This window comes from Stylophora pistillata, chromosome 6, assembly GCF_964205215.1.
Source record: "Stylophora pistillata chromosome 6, jaStyPist1.2, whole genome shotgun sequence".
Classification (NCBI taxonomy): domain Eukaryota; kingdom Metazoa; phylum Cnidaria; class Anthozoa; order Scleractinia; family Pocilloporidae; genus Stylophora; species Stylophora pistillata.
Window position 1 is genome coordinate 12,399,062 of NC_142524.1, and position 15,211 is coordinate 12,414,272.

The following is a 15,211-nucleotide window of genomic DNA, read 5'->3' on the forward strand; positions in this document are numbered from 1 at the left end:
TCCATGTTTTCCAAGCAGTCTGCCAAATACTTCATCATTGAGGTCCATTATCGATTTTTTTAACTAAAAGGGTTGAAGGGAAGGTTATTAACCCTGGTTGTTAATTCTCCCCTCTAGCTGCAACTCATTATTTTCCTTGAATGTATAATTTATTAGTTATGAAAATTTGGTGTTAGATCAAGAAAACAACTTTTTCCTTATAAGTTTAAGTATTAATTTTTCTAAATACCTGTTTGCTGGATAATGTATGAATATTATAAGGAGAAATTACATGTTAATCACTTCTGGGAGTAAAAAGGTTAAAAAAAATTCATCTGACCAATTTATTGAATATATTATTCTGCCATGCTTGTGCTGCCAGGCTTCAAGAAAGATTCATCACTCCATTATCATCTGGAGGCCCATGTCCAGCTCCCAGTTTTAGTAATGTGCAAGAATTCTTCAAGGGGTTCATACAATCTGCAGCCAGGTACAATATGTAACACAAGAAAAATAATGTTTCATTGAACCCTTTACAGCCTAACATTGGCATATATATTCTCCAAACTGTTCTCCATACATTTTGTGAGGTATTGATAAAGGGGAATTTGTTCAACAATCAAGCTTCTTTTGATGGTTCAATATTTCCTTTATTCTTTTGACCTTGACGTGTGATTCAGGGGGTGATATTGCTAGGGTTAAAGTTTTAACTATTTCTGGACTGATTTCTGCTCTTAAATATTTGTTTTTTCCATGTTGAATTTTATACCTGGGTGTGAAACAAATCATTCAATTTTCAGCTTAGGTATGGTTCTAACTCAGCATATTGGTTTTGTTGCAGTCATTCATTTAATCAGCATCTGATAGACTTACTGATTGTTAAAATAACTGAGGTATGTTTGTTTTTTTTGGTGGGTCAAGGAATGTTAACCATTGACTTGAATTGCTGTTTGATGGCATCTTTCCATCTTATTTACTTTTTGAAGACCCAATTGTCAGAAGACAGTATACCACCACATACTTAACAAATGGTAAACACCACAGCTTACACTATTGAGCTATGGATGCATGCGGGAGGTTGCTAAGCACAAAAGAAGCGTAAGAGTCGCGCGAGGCGATAGCCGAGAGTGACTCTAGCTTTTTGAGTGCTTAGCAAACAACCCAAGTGCATCCATAACTCAATGGTGTATGCTGTGGTGTTTACCATTTGTTTTTTAACATAACATTGATACATTGTAGCTAAAGAGTTCCCTTTTATTTAACAAATCTTACATGACCAGAAAAAAACAAGCATGCGTGGAAAAATAGTCTTTGCATTTGCTCACGTCAGCAGCATACACCCATGGGCAAATGAGGGATGCTAAATTGACCAATCAGACCGCACGCTTTACTTTGGTTATGTTATAATTTACACTGGAACAATTGCCAGTCATCAAATCTTTTATAACGTTTTGTTTTTCTTGCAGATCAACAATAAAGAATTTCCCTTGTCAGATATTGAAGAAGGCAGTGACAAAGAATTATCAATTCAAAATCAGGTTTGTTACATCCTTTGCTGAATGTTATTTTTAAAGGAGAAAACATTTGTTTTCATACTAGACATGGCAAAACCCAGGGGCAGATCCAGGATTATTTTAAGGAGAGGGTGTACTACTAAGGAATGACATAACTGGCGAGTAACCCAAATAGATTTTAAAAGCTGACAACAGAGAATGCTTTTGATTATGAAATAACAGAATTTGTACTGCTGAAAATACAAAGCAAATGATATAACAGATTTTGCTTAACTATAATAGTTATATTATAGAAGTTGTATTAGAAAGCTGCTGGTTATTTAAGGTGAGGGGGGGAAACCACACACCCTACACCTCTCCCCTAGGTCCGCCCCTGACACCATTCCTTACCCATGGCTTCTGTCGCTCAATGTAATGGTATATTAAAGTAATTACGAGCTTTCCTATATGCTTTGCAAACACATGTTTACTTTGATTTTTTCCCTTTAATTTCTAGGAACTAAAGCAAGATTTTTCCAGCTGTTCACTGAAAATAAGAATTTTGGCCAAGTTTCTTGGGTTTTTGTTATTCCAGCCTTATCAAGGCACAGAAACTTCATCACAAGTAATCGTGACTGACACTCTTAAATTAAGGAATAGGGTAAGTCAGCTTATCAAATTTTTAGCTTTGAGAGGTGACACATTATACATCAGTTTTATAACATTACTGCTCCCATTGACATGTTAAGCAAGAAAGGTCATTTTGATCAAGGAATTCTCAAATCTTATATTTATTTATACATTTCTAGTTACTGTGCTTAATTGATGATGCTTCTCTCACCAACACAAATTCTCAAATTCAAGGCTCTTGATTGAATGTTGTTTTCTTTGTTTCATATTTTTTTTTAGATTCCCATTTACTTTGACATTCTCAGTTACCTCAAGAAGGCCTGGTGCAGTGGGAGACTGGTGTTCACAGTACCATGGGCTGTAGAGTACCTCAGTATGATGGACCCTTTGGCTCCCCTTCTAGACTACTTTTCTGTGGTCCTCAATTTTCTTTATAGGATTTACAGGTTTGTGCACAGTAGTTTACTCGTGCGCCAGTCAATACCCCCTCCCCCACGAACATTTGTTTGTTGTCTGTGGGCAGTGAGGGGTTGGAATTTGAGCTGGAAGTGTCAAATCTTTTCAGTGAATCAAAAGTGTTTTATCTTTAAAAATGGAGGTGTAAAGAAACGTCTACCAGGTCTAGGTTTTAAGTGGTGAATAATAAAATTAATTGCTGGTCAATGGGTAGAAAGTCATGGTTGCTATTTACAAAAAGGGTGACCATCAAATTTGGTGCATGAGTTAGGGCAGTTGAACACAATTTTGGCCCAAAAGCACAGGGGTTTGCCTGGCAGGGGGATATGGAAGCTTTGATTGACACAGTGTTAAACAAATTCTCCTTGTCAGCACCTTAGGAAATGAATAGAGAACAGTAGGGAGAATATGCATACTGATGTTACAGTGGAAAGGGTCAGTTAAGGTTGCACACAATCTCATTACGTTTTGGTTGTGAGTTTTGCTTGCCTTATCAGCAAATCACATATCAAGAAAAATATATCAGAGAGAGGCAGTTATAATGTATCGGTATGTGTGATTAGCCAATAGGATCAGTGGTTTGCCTGGGGCCAGAAGTGGGAATTGGATACTCAAAACTAATTCCTTTTTTTACATTAATTCTATTTGACTTCTGTTTAGAAAAAGTGCTTCTCTGTTTTCGAAAAAAGTTTTGAACCATAGCAAGTTACTCTTGATGTCATGTCTGGGATGGCTTTTTGAAGTAAGTGCAACATTTGCCCTTTACTTACTTGCTAAGACGAGCAAGTTATTGCTTAATTAAAATCTCATCAAGGGGGGAGAAACTTAACCTCGAGTTTGCTACTAAGGAGATCGAAGGAAATCCTCCTTTACTACCGTTCGACTCCAGTGGGCACAAAAAGTTTGTCAAGTTTGTTTGATATAACAGAGAGATTATGCACCATCTTTACGTGAAACGGCAAACGTCAGGTTGCCCTTTCACGTTTCACATAAAATATAGCGTGAACCTTGCTGCTTTTGAGCTTTGTGTGAGTTCCTGTCACTGTGGATTTGAAAGCACCCTTGTAGGACGAAAAAGGAAAAGTTTCGGTGCCCTTTTTGCGGCAATTAACTTCTACTCTGTGACTGGAAAAGTGAAGAAAACCTTACGTTCACGGCAGAAGCGATACAAGTTATGTTTACCTAGTATCAGCCAAGCGAAACCGGCAAACGTTAAAAACTGAAAAATGGCGGGGAAACGAGGTCACGTGGTCAGTCTTGCCGTTCACTTTTCACGTAACCACGAAGCTAGATCTCTCTATTACCATATTTGATACGTCACGTGACCTAAATCAAAAAGCGTAAAAACTTGGACAAAGTGGATCGTCTTTTCATCTTAACATACTTTCTGCTAAAAAACTTCATTATCGATAATTAAATATGCGTCGGATGAAAAGTATATGATTTCCAAGTTCAAAGAGGCTAAAAATTATTTTGTATTATTTGGTAACGGTACATGTTATTTGACTTTTCACAAACCTATGTTTTGTAGATACCAGTCATTCCGGCCACATTCTTCTTCAAAAGCCTGACAGATGTGAACAACTACATTGAAGATGATCTCGAAAGAAAATATTCAGATGCTAAACCCAGTCTGGTAGGGAAAGAAAATATGCATCACGTATTTCCAAGGAGATGAAAAAAAGTTCACAAATTTCATTTTCAAGTGATAGTCCTGATTTCTTCTGTCCTAAGATGCATAAAATTGCTTTTTGAAGGTATATTTTAGTGATTCAACTCAGGTATTTACGTTTGCGTGGAAGTGAACTTATTTATAGAGCTGCTGAAATGTGTAATTTCCATTTTTTTTTCTCTTTGTGCGCGCCTTACCAGGACTCCAGTGGTATTGTGGACCAAGCCATTCTCTACGTTTGCTGTCCTTACCTTAGTAAGTAGAAGTAACTGTTGCATTTTGTAATAAGTAACCATAGAGTAGTGTAATAAGTAACCCATGGAGCACTTTTCAATGAAGTGTTAAAATACCACATTTAAAGCAATCGCAACCGAGCCACTTTTCTTCGTGTGCAGGTGTAATAAGAACAGTGTTGGTGGAAGCAGCAGCTGGCATGTCTGGAAGGTCAGGTACTGTGCAGTTCTTCAACTTCTGTTGAACAGATTAATTTTTGAAAAATGATGTTATTCAGTGAATGACACATGTATACTTGGAGAAAAAAGAACTCCGAGTACTCCCAATAGATATTGGATCTACTTTTTCATCATGATTATATTGTTTATTTATAGATAAAATGTAGAGGTACATTATGTTTAACGTATTGTTATGGAGCCACTGTCCACATTTTATGAAGACTCCTGAAATCCACCAATTCATTGCATCTGGTTTTAAAAAGGTAAAGTTTGTACCCGAGCCAAGTCCTTGTTTCGACAGCATGAAGCGACAGGGAGTATTACTACTACTCCCCCCCCCCCCCATGGGATGCAAGCATATCACAAGGTTCTCCCACCCCACCCCCGCCCCCCTCAGCATTTCATGAGGCTTGACAATTCGCTGGTGCCCATTCCTGGAGGAAGAGAGACACTTTGGGAGTAAAGTGCTTTACCCAAGAACTGGCCGGCTCTCGAACCCAGACCTCTCTAGCGTCCAGCGAACCACCGCTTCTCCCGCGTCTGGTTTACGCATAACAAAAATTCACATTTGATAATTGAAAGGTCTCCAATCTTTCCTTTTTTTTTTCCAGCATGTAAAAAAGGACATTTCTGTGATACATATTGCTTTTAATTTGCGTTCAGTCAGGAGGATATCCAATGGACGTCCTTTGAATACAGTGACAGGTCGTCTCTGTCAGTTTTGCTAAGATTCAAGCATTTAACTCTATTTTTTATATTCAGGCCCAGTTAAAAAGATAACACCAGTTTCTGCTGGCGAACCAACCAGCAGATCTTCCTCTCACAAACAGCTGCAGGTGAGATTTTTTTGGGCAAGATTTGTTTGGGTTAATCCTCGGTACGATCCTAGGGAGTTGTTTTATTGGATAAAACGTTGCCAGCCATAAGTCCTCAAAATACCCAAAGATTAGCTTATATGAGAGATTTGAAATTCCCTTAAACACTTTGGATGTTGTTGATTGTGGTGACTACCTATCCGGCATTATCCGTTGGATCACCTTGATTGAAAAAGAAGAAAAACAGGAATCTTACTTTATCAAAGCAATGAATGTTGGAGCAGTTTTCAAATGAGTGTAGTCCGACATCCCTTTGGTTTTGCTTTACTTCGCTTTGCGATTGGTTCAGAAACTTGTGCAATCCTCTCAGCCTTCTAAACTCTTAAAGTGAACCCTTTGCATTCTAACATCAGTATGTATATTCTCCTTACACACAATAAATCATCTCCTTTATTCTCCTGGATTCAGTGTTTGCTTCAGTAGTTGATGCTTTAAGAAGAAATTAGAAGCCAGATCCCCTCAAGGATTATGTTATGTTGTTTCAAGCTCAGATGATTTTTTTTTCTTTTTTTGATAGCTTCAGTTGGAAGAAAACTTTTTTCGCATTCAGCCTGATTTCCTCAAGAGACTATCTGATTTTACAGTGGAAAGGCAAGTGGTTCTTTCATGACCAATATCAGCTTTTATCGAATAACCCGTCCGGCCCCATATGCGAAAACCCACAGAAGACAAAAGTGAATGCCCTGTACTCGCACAGCTCTTTTGCATTTTCCGAAAACGCGAACTGAAATTGTGGACCTCAACTTGAATAAAACAAGTAGGAGAATGAGTTACGCTTCTCGAAGAATTGGAAGTTTTTGTTCTGACTCGAAGAAAAAAAGAAAAACTTTTTACTCTAAAACCTTTTGATAGTTGTCCAGTGCGCGCCCTTCTTTTGTATGCAAGTGCGTCCTATTAAGTTGAAACGATTTCGCAGCGCTCGGTTCGTACTTCATGTCCTCGAGCCAAATATTTTCGCTTCCGACCAAACTCGGTCCATGAGTACCTAGCAGTTTATAACCCAGATCAGTTAAAACATTGACTCTTATAAAATAAAGGCTGATAGTTTCTAAAGAAACTGTTAGGGGATGCGTCGGTGGGAGTAACGAAATAATTTGGATATATCAACAAAGTTGAAATGGTAAATTGGCCACCGTAACGATTACAAAAGCTGACGTTTCGAGCGTTAGCCCTTCGTCGGAGTCTTATAAAATAAGACTGGCCTCCAAAATCAGGCTTAAAAATTTTGACTTGTTTATTTCAGATTATGCAGCAATATTATATCTCACATAAAACCCTCCCTTTTGAATGAAGGAGTTCAGAGAATTCAGGCGTTCTTGGATAGTGAATTCTCTGCAAACACCAACACTTATCAGGCGAAGGTAAATTTGCTGATTTCATCATGGATTTCTTATCTTTCCATTTAACCAAAGTTTTTTAAAGACTGATGTTTGTAATGCAATTTATTAGTTCTTATTAACCGAGCGGGAGGTCTGTGGTCTGTATGGGAGAATCTTGACCGAGGTCGCCAGTACAGACCGAACGTAGTGAGGTCTGTACCAGCGACCGAGGTAAAGATTCTCCCATACAGACCGACCTAGCTCGGTTAATAAGATGTTTATTATATGGCTGTGTCTTATATGCCAATTAATTCTATTCTTTGTACGTTTTTTTTTTAGACCGGTCTAGATGCCGGTCTCGTTGGGAAAATCTAGACTGCTTTCAATATTGATTTCAGCCAATCAAATTCGTGAATTCGGAAGTACCCAATCTTTGTGAGACACAGCCATATAATAATATGCATTATTGACCAAGCGTTAGGTCAAGATGGCTTGATGTTGGCTTAGCCCTAGTTAAGTTTTTTTAGTTAAGTTTTTTTAGTTAAGTTTTTTTCGTGACTTACATACAGCCATCTTGATTCAACAAGCTTGGTTTTATTATATGGCAAAAACATTTCGCTTCAGTAAGATTCAAGAATGCCTGGTTTATTTCGAGAGCCGGGAAAGAAAGCCACTGTGTTTGTCGCACAATAAAGGCAAGGGAGTCGTTTATTTATTGATTTATCTATTTTTTGTTTTGTTTTGTTTTTATTGTCTCTTCTGTCACTTTTTGCGACTTCGTCGCCGACATTGTCCAAAAGTTACGAAGGTTGTAGGTCCGGTTCATGCCCGTTTTTTATTTCGCGGGATCAAAGCGGGCAATCCCGAGCTCATGCCCGCTCGTGTAGCCAATCAGAACACAGGACCCGCTTCATCTTGCCCGAGGGCGCTGCCAGCTATTAATAATGATAGGTAATTCTGGTGCAAAAAATAAGCAAAAAATTTCACTACAACGTCTTTCAGTTCGAGTATGAGTTACTTAATACGTACACTGGGTAAGTCTGAGCAATTAAAAAGTAAGGTTTTCAATAACTTTTTCCTTAAGCCGCTGCCGATGATGGAAAAATACCCAAATACAAGAGCCTGTGCGCAGGCTCAATAGACTGCTATAAGAGGTAGACCGCTGGTAACCTGCACAAAGTTTGACGTAAAGCACTTGTTCGCAAACCCTTCCTGGTAAAGTTTTTAATCTGACAAATTTACTAAATTTAATCAGAACGTTTACCACACTACTTGTATAGACGTTTTACGTCCCCCAACGAAGACACAACTACAAAGAAGACTTTGAGGTATGGAATTATGTTTGACTTTATTCTACTGAATGAACATGAGGATTTTTTTTTTCGTTTTTTAGGAAAAGTGCAGGCCTCATGTCCTCAAGATCATTCACTCTGTGACTGATGATGGTGTGAAAACAGCCTTGGAGTCCGTGGAGTTAGTGAGAAATTTCAGACCTATGTTTGCATCCTTGATAACAAGCACGAGTAGATGAGCTATCTGTAATTCCATTTCAAATTAAAGTATTTTTGATTAGTAGAACCAGGTAGTTTTAAAATGCCTGGATGACTTGAAGTCCAGTTTAGATATGACGTAAATTAGTTTATACTAAAACAGTGGATAGCGTTGAGAGCGCACTCTGATTGGTTACTCAAACTCCGAACTAGCCTTTGCTGTTCACCTCCAAGCAACTTGCGCGGGATTTGCGCCCGACAATGTTGTCATCTTTGCAGGAATAAATGAATTTAAAGTCATGTTTTTGTGCTATATTATCTAACTATTTTAGAATATACTGAAACAATTATTCTCCTCCGTTTCGATGACTAGTGGTGCATATTTATCTCACCGCTCCGGTAGATATCCATCACTAGCCAGCGACTCCGAGGTGAATAATTGTTAACGAGCAGCTTGAAGTATTTCATTCAATTAGGTTGCTTGACAATGTTAGAACTTTGAAAAAATGAAGCACCGATTTCGCATAGAACTAATATTGCTTTGGCTCACGTTTTGTTTCTGTAGATCTTCCAAGGAGAAGAGCTTGAAAGCCTTTCAAAGCCTTTGTCCTCAGGAAATGAACCCCAAGGTAAGGACAGATGATAACACTGCAAACCCTTTTTTACTCCATCTTTGATGTCATATTATAAGAAGGAGGTTCACAACATATTCCAGGTCATAGTAAAGAAATACATTAAGATGACTTCTATGTAGCTGCAGACGTCGTCACCGATTGGTTGTCGAATTTAGACCGTGTTTTGTGGTAGGGTTCCGTCCTTGGTCTCTTCTTCCCAAGCAGGTAGCAAACTCAAGTTCTCTAAGATCTACTTCAGCTTTTTGAGTTTGTAATCATAGTGTTTATCGTTTTTGCATTCCCTCTGGCTAGGAAAATGAAATTATTAAAGAAATACATTTTTAAAAAAAAATTGATATGAAAGAAAAGGAAAGAAGGTTTAGTCCTGTGGTCAAGTTTATTAAACATAATCTTACAAATATGGGAAATGGCAATGTACATCTTCATTACATCCATTTTAAAATCAAATCACTGGCAATCCTTGCAATCTGATTGGCTCTTGGCAGTGCGATTTCTTCACGAAATGCCCTTTTTTTTTGTCTACATTGCATTTTTCTTCAGCCAATGAGAGGGCAATGTAGTCAGATGCCAAAACTTGTTTAAAGTAACCAATCAAATTGCGGGAAAACGGAAGACAAAGGAGCCATTGTGCGGCGAAATTTGAATTTAGTCTGATTTCAGACTAAATTGTACTCCACTCAGCTCAATTACTATTACATATTGTATTTGCTTGTTTCAGGTAGTCACGACAGCGGCAAATATTACCACAAGACTTGTTAAAGAAAAAACCATGGACTGGATTAATACATCTTTTCCAAGTGAGATTTCTGTTTTCTATAGTGGAATAGTGGCAAATGCTGTTCCCCGAAAAAATTATAAAAAAAGGTGCAGATGGGATTCAAACTGAGTTTCTTGGGTTTTCCCTACTATGTCCTCACAAAATATCGTGTTACCAAAAGCCCATTCCAAATTACCTTAGCCTCTTTTTCAAAGCGAGTCCTGGTGCTCATCCTTTCAAAAGATTATAAGTTTTCAGTGATAGGCAGATTAAACACATTTTTATAAGAATGGTTGACCAGATATCATTTTGAAGAAGAGGCTAAAGGAAATTCAGAAATAGGCTATTGCTTTTGGTTACGTACGGTTTCCCGTGCTTGACGCATTTGATGTGTTTATTCTGTGATTTTCACTGGTTATAGTGTCGTCAACATTTGTATTGATTGGCTGTCGTTATGGTTTGAAATTCAGCTTTACAGCAACTAAATAAAACTGCTCTTATTTCCATTCACAGACATTATGGAGGAGGAGCTGTTTGCTCAGTTCAATAAGATAGCAAACTCTATTATGAATTTAAAATCCAAGGAACAGAAAGGGAATGTGGAACCTAATCCATTCAGTAAGGACGTGACAAAGATGTCTGAAGAAGAGAGTGAGAGGCAGGTGGAATATTGTAAACCAGTCGGCGTATCAGGAGAGACTATTAATCCCACCATGAAAATCAAGGCGTTACAGGTATAGCTAACTGATTTTTTGGACTAACCCCTCACTGGGTGACTAGTTTGGTGGGTGACAGATTCGAGGGCCGATTAACTGACCAGCTGACTGACACATTTGACTGGTAGGCTTTCTAAAGGAAAGACGGAGACTAAATGACCGACCGACTAGCTGACATTTACGCACGCTGGTTAGCTGTCGAATGGGCCGCTGGAGAGTGGCTGGCTGACTGGCGGACTGACTGGTTGTCTGACCGACTGGTTAGCTGTCTAACGGACAGATGGATTGACTGAGTGGCTGACGGCTAACTGGCCGACTGGCTGGCTGGCTGGCTGGCTGACTGGTTAGCTGTCTAATGGACAGATGGATTGACTCTCTGGCTGACGGCTAACTGGCCGACTGGCTGGCTGGCTGACTGGTTAGCTGTCTAACAGGCAGATGGATTGACTCTCTGGCTGACGGCTAACTGGCCGACTGGCTGGCTGGCTGACTGGTTAGCTGTCTAACGGGCAGATGGATTGACTGACTGGCTGACGGCTAACTGGCCGACTGGCTGGCTGGCTGGCTAGCTGGCTGACTGGTTAGCTGTCTAACGGGCAGATGCATTGACTGACTGACCGACTGACTGGCTGCCGGGTTGACTGGCTGGCTGGCCGACTAATTAGCTGTCTAATGGGCAGACGGACGGACGGATAGACTGACTGACCCTCTGACTCGCTGGCTGGCCGACAAACTGACTGAATTACTGAATAAGTGACGCTTTTATCGAGTGATAAGCTGGGTGCCTGTCCGACTTACAGAATGAACAGACTGCTCACCATTACCGTCTTGGCTGTCTACCTGGAATTGCAACGATTAATTATCTCTTGCATTTTTTCCTTTCTCAGGCGGTCCTTTCAGAACAATCAAAATTACTTGCAATACATTCATCGCATGGTATGTGAATCCTTGATTTCAAAACACATCTTTTCCTCCTTCTTGAGCGTGACATACTTTTACGAATACAAGCTCTTTAGGCGACCTGTATGTTATCCTCATATCGTAATTGGTGAATTTGTTTTGACATTTTATGGAGAAGTGAGATTTCATTAAGTATTAAAGGCTTCTTCTCGGGTCAGTGAAAACGAACGAGTTAGTGCGCTAGATTGTAAATGCCATGGAAGTTCAAGTCTAGAGGTTCAATAGTTTGACTGGTCGTTATAAGTTTCTTTTCATTACAGTGATAACTTCCGAGGTAGCAGATGCTGTTAGGGCAATTCAGGACGCTTTGATGGACGAGGTTTGAGATTGTTTTTCTATTAACATCATTAAGGTTAAATGTCAAAAGAATTTTGTCAGGTAACTAATTTTTTCAGGTAACTCTCAGAGCAGATTCGTTAGTGGCCGCTGGGGTACCTACAGAGAGAGTGAACCCTTTGCACCGTAACATCCGAATGCATATTCTCCCTAATGTTCTCTATACATTTCCTAAAGTGCTGACCAGGAGTTTAACCATCAAGAGCGTTTTTTTTTTTTAGTCGGAGATAATTTCTTTTATTCTCATAACTGAAATGTTTAATGCATGGGTTACACTGGAAGGAGAAATTAGATGTTAGTCACTCTTAGGGATTAAAGATTTAATCGTTTTGTGCAAGAGCACTGAATCCGAAATCCTTTTGCGAACTCTAATCTCACAGCCGTGATTTTTTTATTAGTGCAATGCCACAATGCCACCCATGGGTCTGTCGACACTAACAGTTTCGCTCCACTGCTTTTCAGGGTCAGATGGCATTGATTGGGCAAATTACTGTTGAATTGGTTTTTATATTAGGTGAGTGTTGAAGTGAATTATCTTTCCTCTCAGAGCTTTATGTTCAACAGTAACAAATTAATATATCTTATTAACCAAGCGCGAGGGCCGTACTGGGAGAATATCGGCCCGAGGTCTTGACAGTACGGACCTCGCTGCGCTCAGTCTGTACAAAAAAGACCGAGGGCCGATATTCTTCCAGTACGGTCCCGAGCAAGCTTGGTGAATAAGAGATTTATTACACGACTGAAGTTCAAAGGGACACAAGTGCGGTATCATTCGGGACCATTCGGGACAGTGCCCGGTCCAATACTTAGAGAATATTGGACCGGCAATAGAGCATTTTGATTGGTTGATTTTATTTATTGGCCCTCTGACTTCCCGAGTCGTGTAATAAATATCCTTATTGGAGGAGGGAGAGCAGAATTTGCAATCCTTTTTACCGTATCTCCGTACTGGAAATATGCGTTATGGACCAAACGTGAGGTTCGTCTCGGTTCATAAAAACAGGAAAAAATAACGAAGCTAATATCCAGCCATCTTAACCGAACAAGCTTGGTCAGTAAAGGATGTATTTTTAACGAAAAGATCATTGCTTTATTCAAATCGAGACCTGTTTATTTCGAGAGACGGAAAAGAAAAACAACTGTTTTTGTGGTACAATAAACCCACGGGAGTCGTTTATGTTTTCTTTGCTTTGACTGTCTTCTGCCGCTTTTGCGACTCTATCGCCGACATTGTCCAAAAATTACGAACTTTTTATGTCTGCTGTAGGTAATTTTTTTCGTGCGCAGGATCAAAGTGGGCAATGCCGCGTGGACAAGATGGGTCCATCTCGCCCACTCGGGTATCCAATCAGAAGACAGGATTCGCTTCATTTTGCCCACAGCCACGGCCAGCGTTATAATAAGGCTTGTTTTCACAAAATAATTTCAATATATCAACAAAGTTGAAATGGTAAATTGGCCACCGTTACGATTATAAAAGCTGACGTTTCCAGCATTAGCCCTTCGTCGGAGCAAATAGAGGAATTGTGGGTTGTGTTTGCTTTTAAAGGCAGAAAATAGAGCTACGTGATTGGGATTCCCACCAATCACGTAGCTCCATTTTCTTCCTTTAAAAGCACACACAACCCACAATTCCTCTATTCGCTCCGACGAAGGGCTAACGCTCAAAACGCCAGCTTTTATAATCGTAACGGTGATCAATTTACCATCTCAACTTTGTTGATATATTGAAATTATTTCGTTACCCCCATCGACGCAGCCCCAAACAGTTTCTTTAGAAACTATCAACCTTTATTGTTTTCATAAAGTCACGCCTAGCGAACTTGATCTCTATACCCTGATCGAAGTAGCACGTGACCGTTAAGTAGTAAAACACAGCTGGGAGTTGGACTACTTACGGAGTGTCTCTCACGCTTATGATAGACTCATAAGATTCTCTTTATAGGGTCATTTTTTTTTTTCGAAGTGTACTTTCAGCTATCTCATATCATATCTTGGTCGCTAGAAATTTCATTTCGGTGGCAATTTGTTTGGAAAAAACGAAAAAGGAACCACTAAGCATTGATAGTATTGTAAGCAAAATCATTTCAAAATCTCTTATAACTTGTCAGGGCGATTGAAGCTGTGCACGAATCGGTGCGCGATGCGCGGCTAATTTATACCCATCTCGGAATTATTGGGATTTGTTATTATACTATCCAACGTTTTTATTTATGCCGTTCACTATCCTCAATAGAGCGACTCTAAAACTTATTTATTGTCTTTTCAACAGCGTGTAGATCTGCAAACGGGGTGAATTTTGTTACAAAAAATTCCTGTGGTGTCTTCGACAATCTGTGCATATTATGGACCAAGTTAAAAGGTAGCTTAGCCCTTTAAAACACCTTATCATCAGTATGCATATTCTCCATAAAGTTCTTGATACATTTCCTATGGTACGTTCAAGGATAATTCATTTAGTGATCATTTCGATTATTATCGTAACTTTGATGTAGGAATCGGGAATGATAACTAGAGAAGAAAGTAGATGCTTTTCACTCCATTGCGTTTATGGGTTGATTGACAATCTGTGGCTCTGATTTGATTAGAAGGCGTTGTTGTTACCATCAAATCTGGCACTTGGTAGGGCATTTGAACACAATTTTGGCTAAAGACAACAGGAATTTGAACGAACCAATTTTCAAAATTTCAAATGCTTGGGGTTTGCAAAGGGGAGGGGGGGTGGGGAGGACCGAGGGGGCGGGGGATGTGGAAGCTTCGAATTGTTCGACGTATAACTTAACGCAGTGATTAAACAGCCGGAACCTGAGTTACAAATTTAAACTTTTACATTCCCAATTTGTCATTCTCATTAATTTATAATACAGTACTTTAAAAAGTAAAGCAATTTCCCCTCAGCAACCCCACCCCTACCCCTCCCACTAGACATCAGACAGCATTTAAGATTTCAGCCTTGATGAATGGTTTAATGTCAGTGAATTTGTTTCCTTGTAGAAAGACATGTGGTGGTTCCCTTTGCAGGATTGCTCTCCATCCCTCGCGTCAATCTGATCATATCTCTGGAGAACAAATCAGTGAGGAGTTTAATCTGCAATTAACATTCTTTCTTGTTTTCGGTCGAATACAGGCTTGTGATTGGTCTATTTGTACCCCGTGATACAAAATACTGCTCTCTGATTAGTTGCGCGGTATATGAGCGTCCTATACTACTAACGAGTAACTAAACATTCCTTTTTTTTGTACAAACAAACGAGTTACTTTTTATTATACAGGAAACTATCGCGTTGCGGACACCTCGTAGATAAGGGCAGCTGCTAATATCCTCAATGAAATTTTCAGATATTTGACTGAACTAAATGCCCGCTACTACTGCAAATGAGTCCATAGTGAAATGTTCTTTCTTTAGTACGGTGCGAGTTGACTGATGAAGCGGCGTAACTT

The 15,211-nt window shown here is 39.4% G+C and overlaps 1 protein-coding gene across 2 annotated transcripts in view; it reads left to right on the plus strand.

Annotated features, from left to right (window-relative positions):
• The window catches only part of LOC111336714 (codanin-1), a 44,563-nt gene that overhangs the window by 27,344 nt on the left and 2,008 nt on the right, over positions 1-15,211 (plus strand). For both annotated transcript variants that reach the window (XM_088726091.1, XM_088726092.1), the window contains exons 12-32: positions 362-469; positions 821-872; positions 1,446-1,517; positions 1,990-2,133; positions 2,382-2,548; positions 3,219-3,300; positions 4,090-4,194; positions 4,431-4,485; positions 4,626-4,679; positions 5,445-5,518; positions 6,075-6,148; positions 6,801-6,918; positions 8,270-8,349; positions 8,932-8,995; positions 9,720-9,798; positions 10,272-10,492; positions 11,362-11,410; positions 11,695-11,753; positions 12,233-12,284; positions 14,043-14,132; positions 14,765-14,844. In XM_088726091.1, the coding sequence (XP_088582217.1) occupies positions 362-469; positions 821-872; positions 1,446-1,517; positions 1,990-2,133; positions 2,382-2,548; positions 3,219-3,300; positions 4,090-4,194; positions 4,431-4,485; positions 4,626-4,679; positions 5,445-5,518; positions 6,075-6,148; positions 6,801-6,918; positions 8,270-8,349; positions 8,932-8,995; positions 9,720-9,798; positions 10,272-10,492; positions 11,362-11,410; positions 11,695-11,753; positions 12,233-12,284; positions 14,043-14,132; positions 14,765-14,844 (1,879 nt within the window). The remainder of the gene's footprint in view (positions 1-361; positions 470-820; positions 873-1,445; positions 1,518-1,989; positions 2,134-2,381; positions 2,549-3,218; positions 3,301-4,089; positions 4,195-4,430; positions 4,486-4,625; positions 4,680-5,444; positions 5,519-6,074; positions 6,149-6,800; positions 6,919-8,269; positions 8,350-8,931; positions 8,996-9,719; positions 9,799-10,271; positions 10,493-11,361; positions 11,411-11,694; positions 11,754-12,232; positions 12,285-14,042; positions 14,133-14,764; positions 14,845-15,211) is intronic.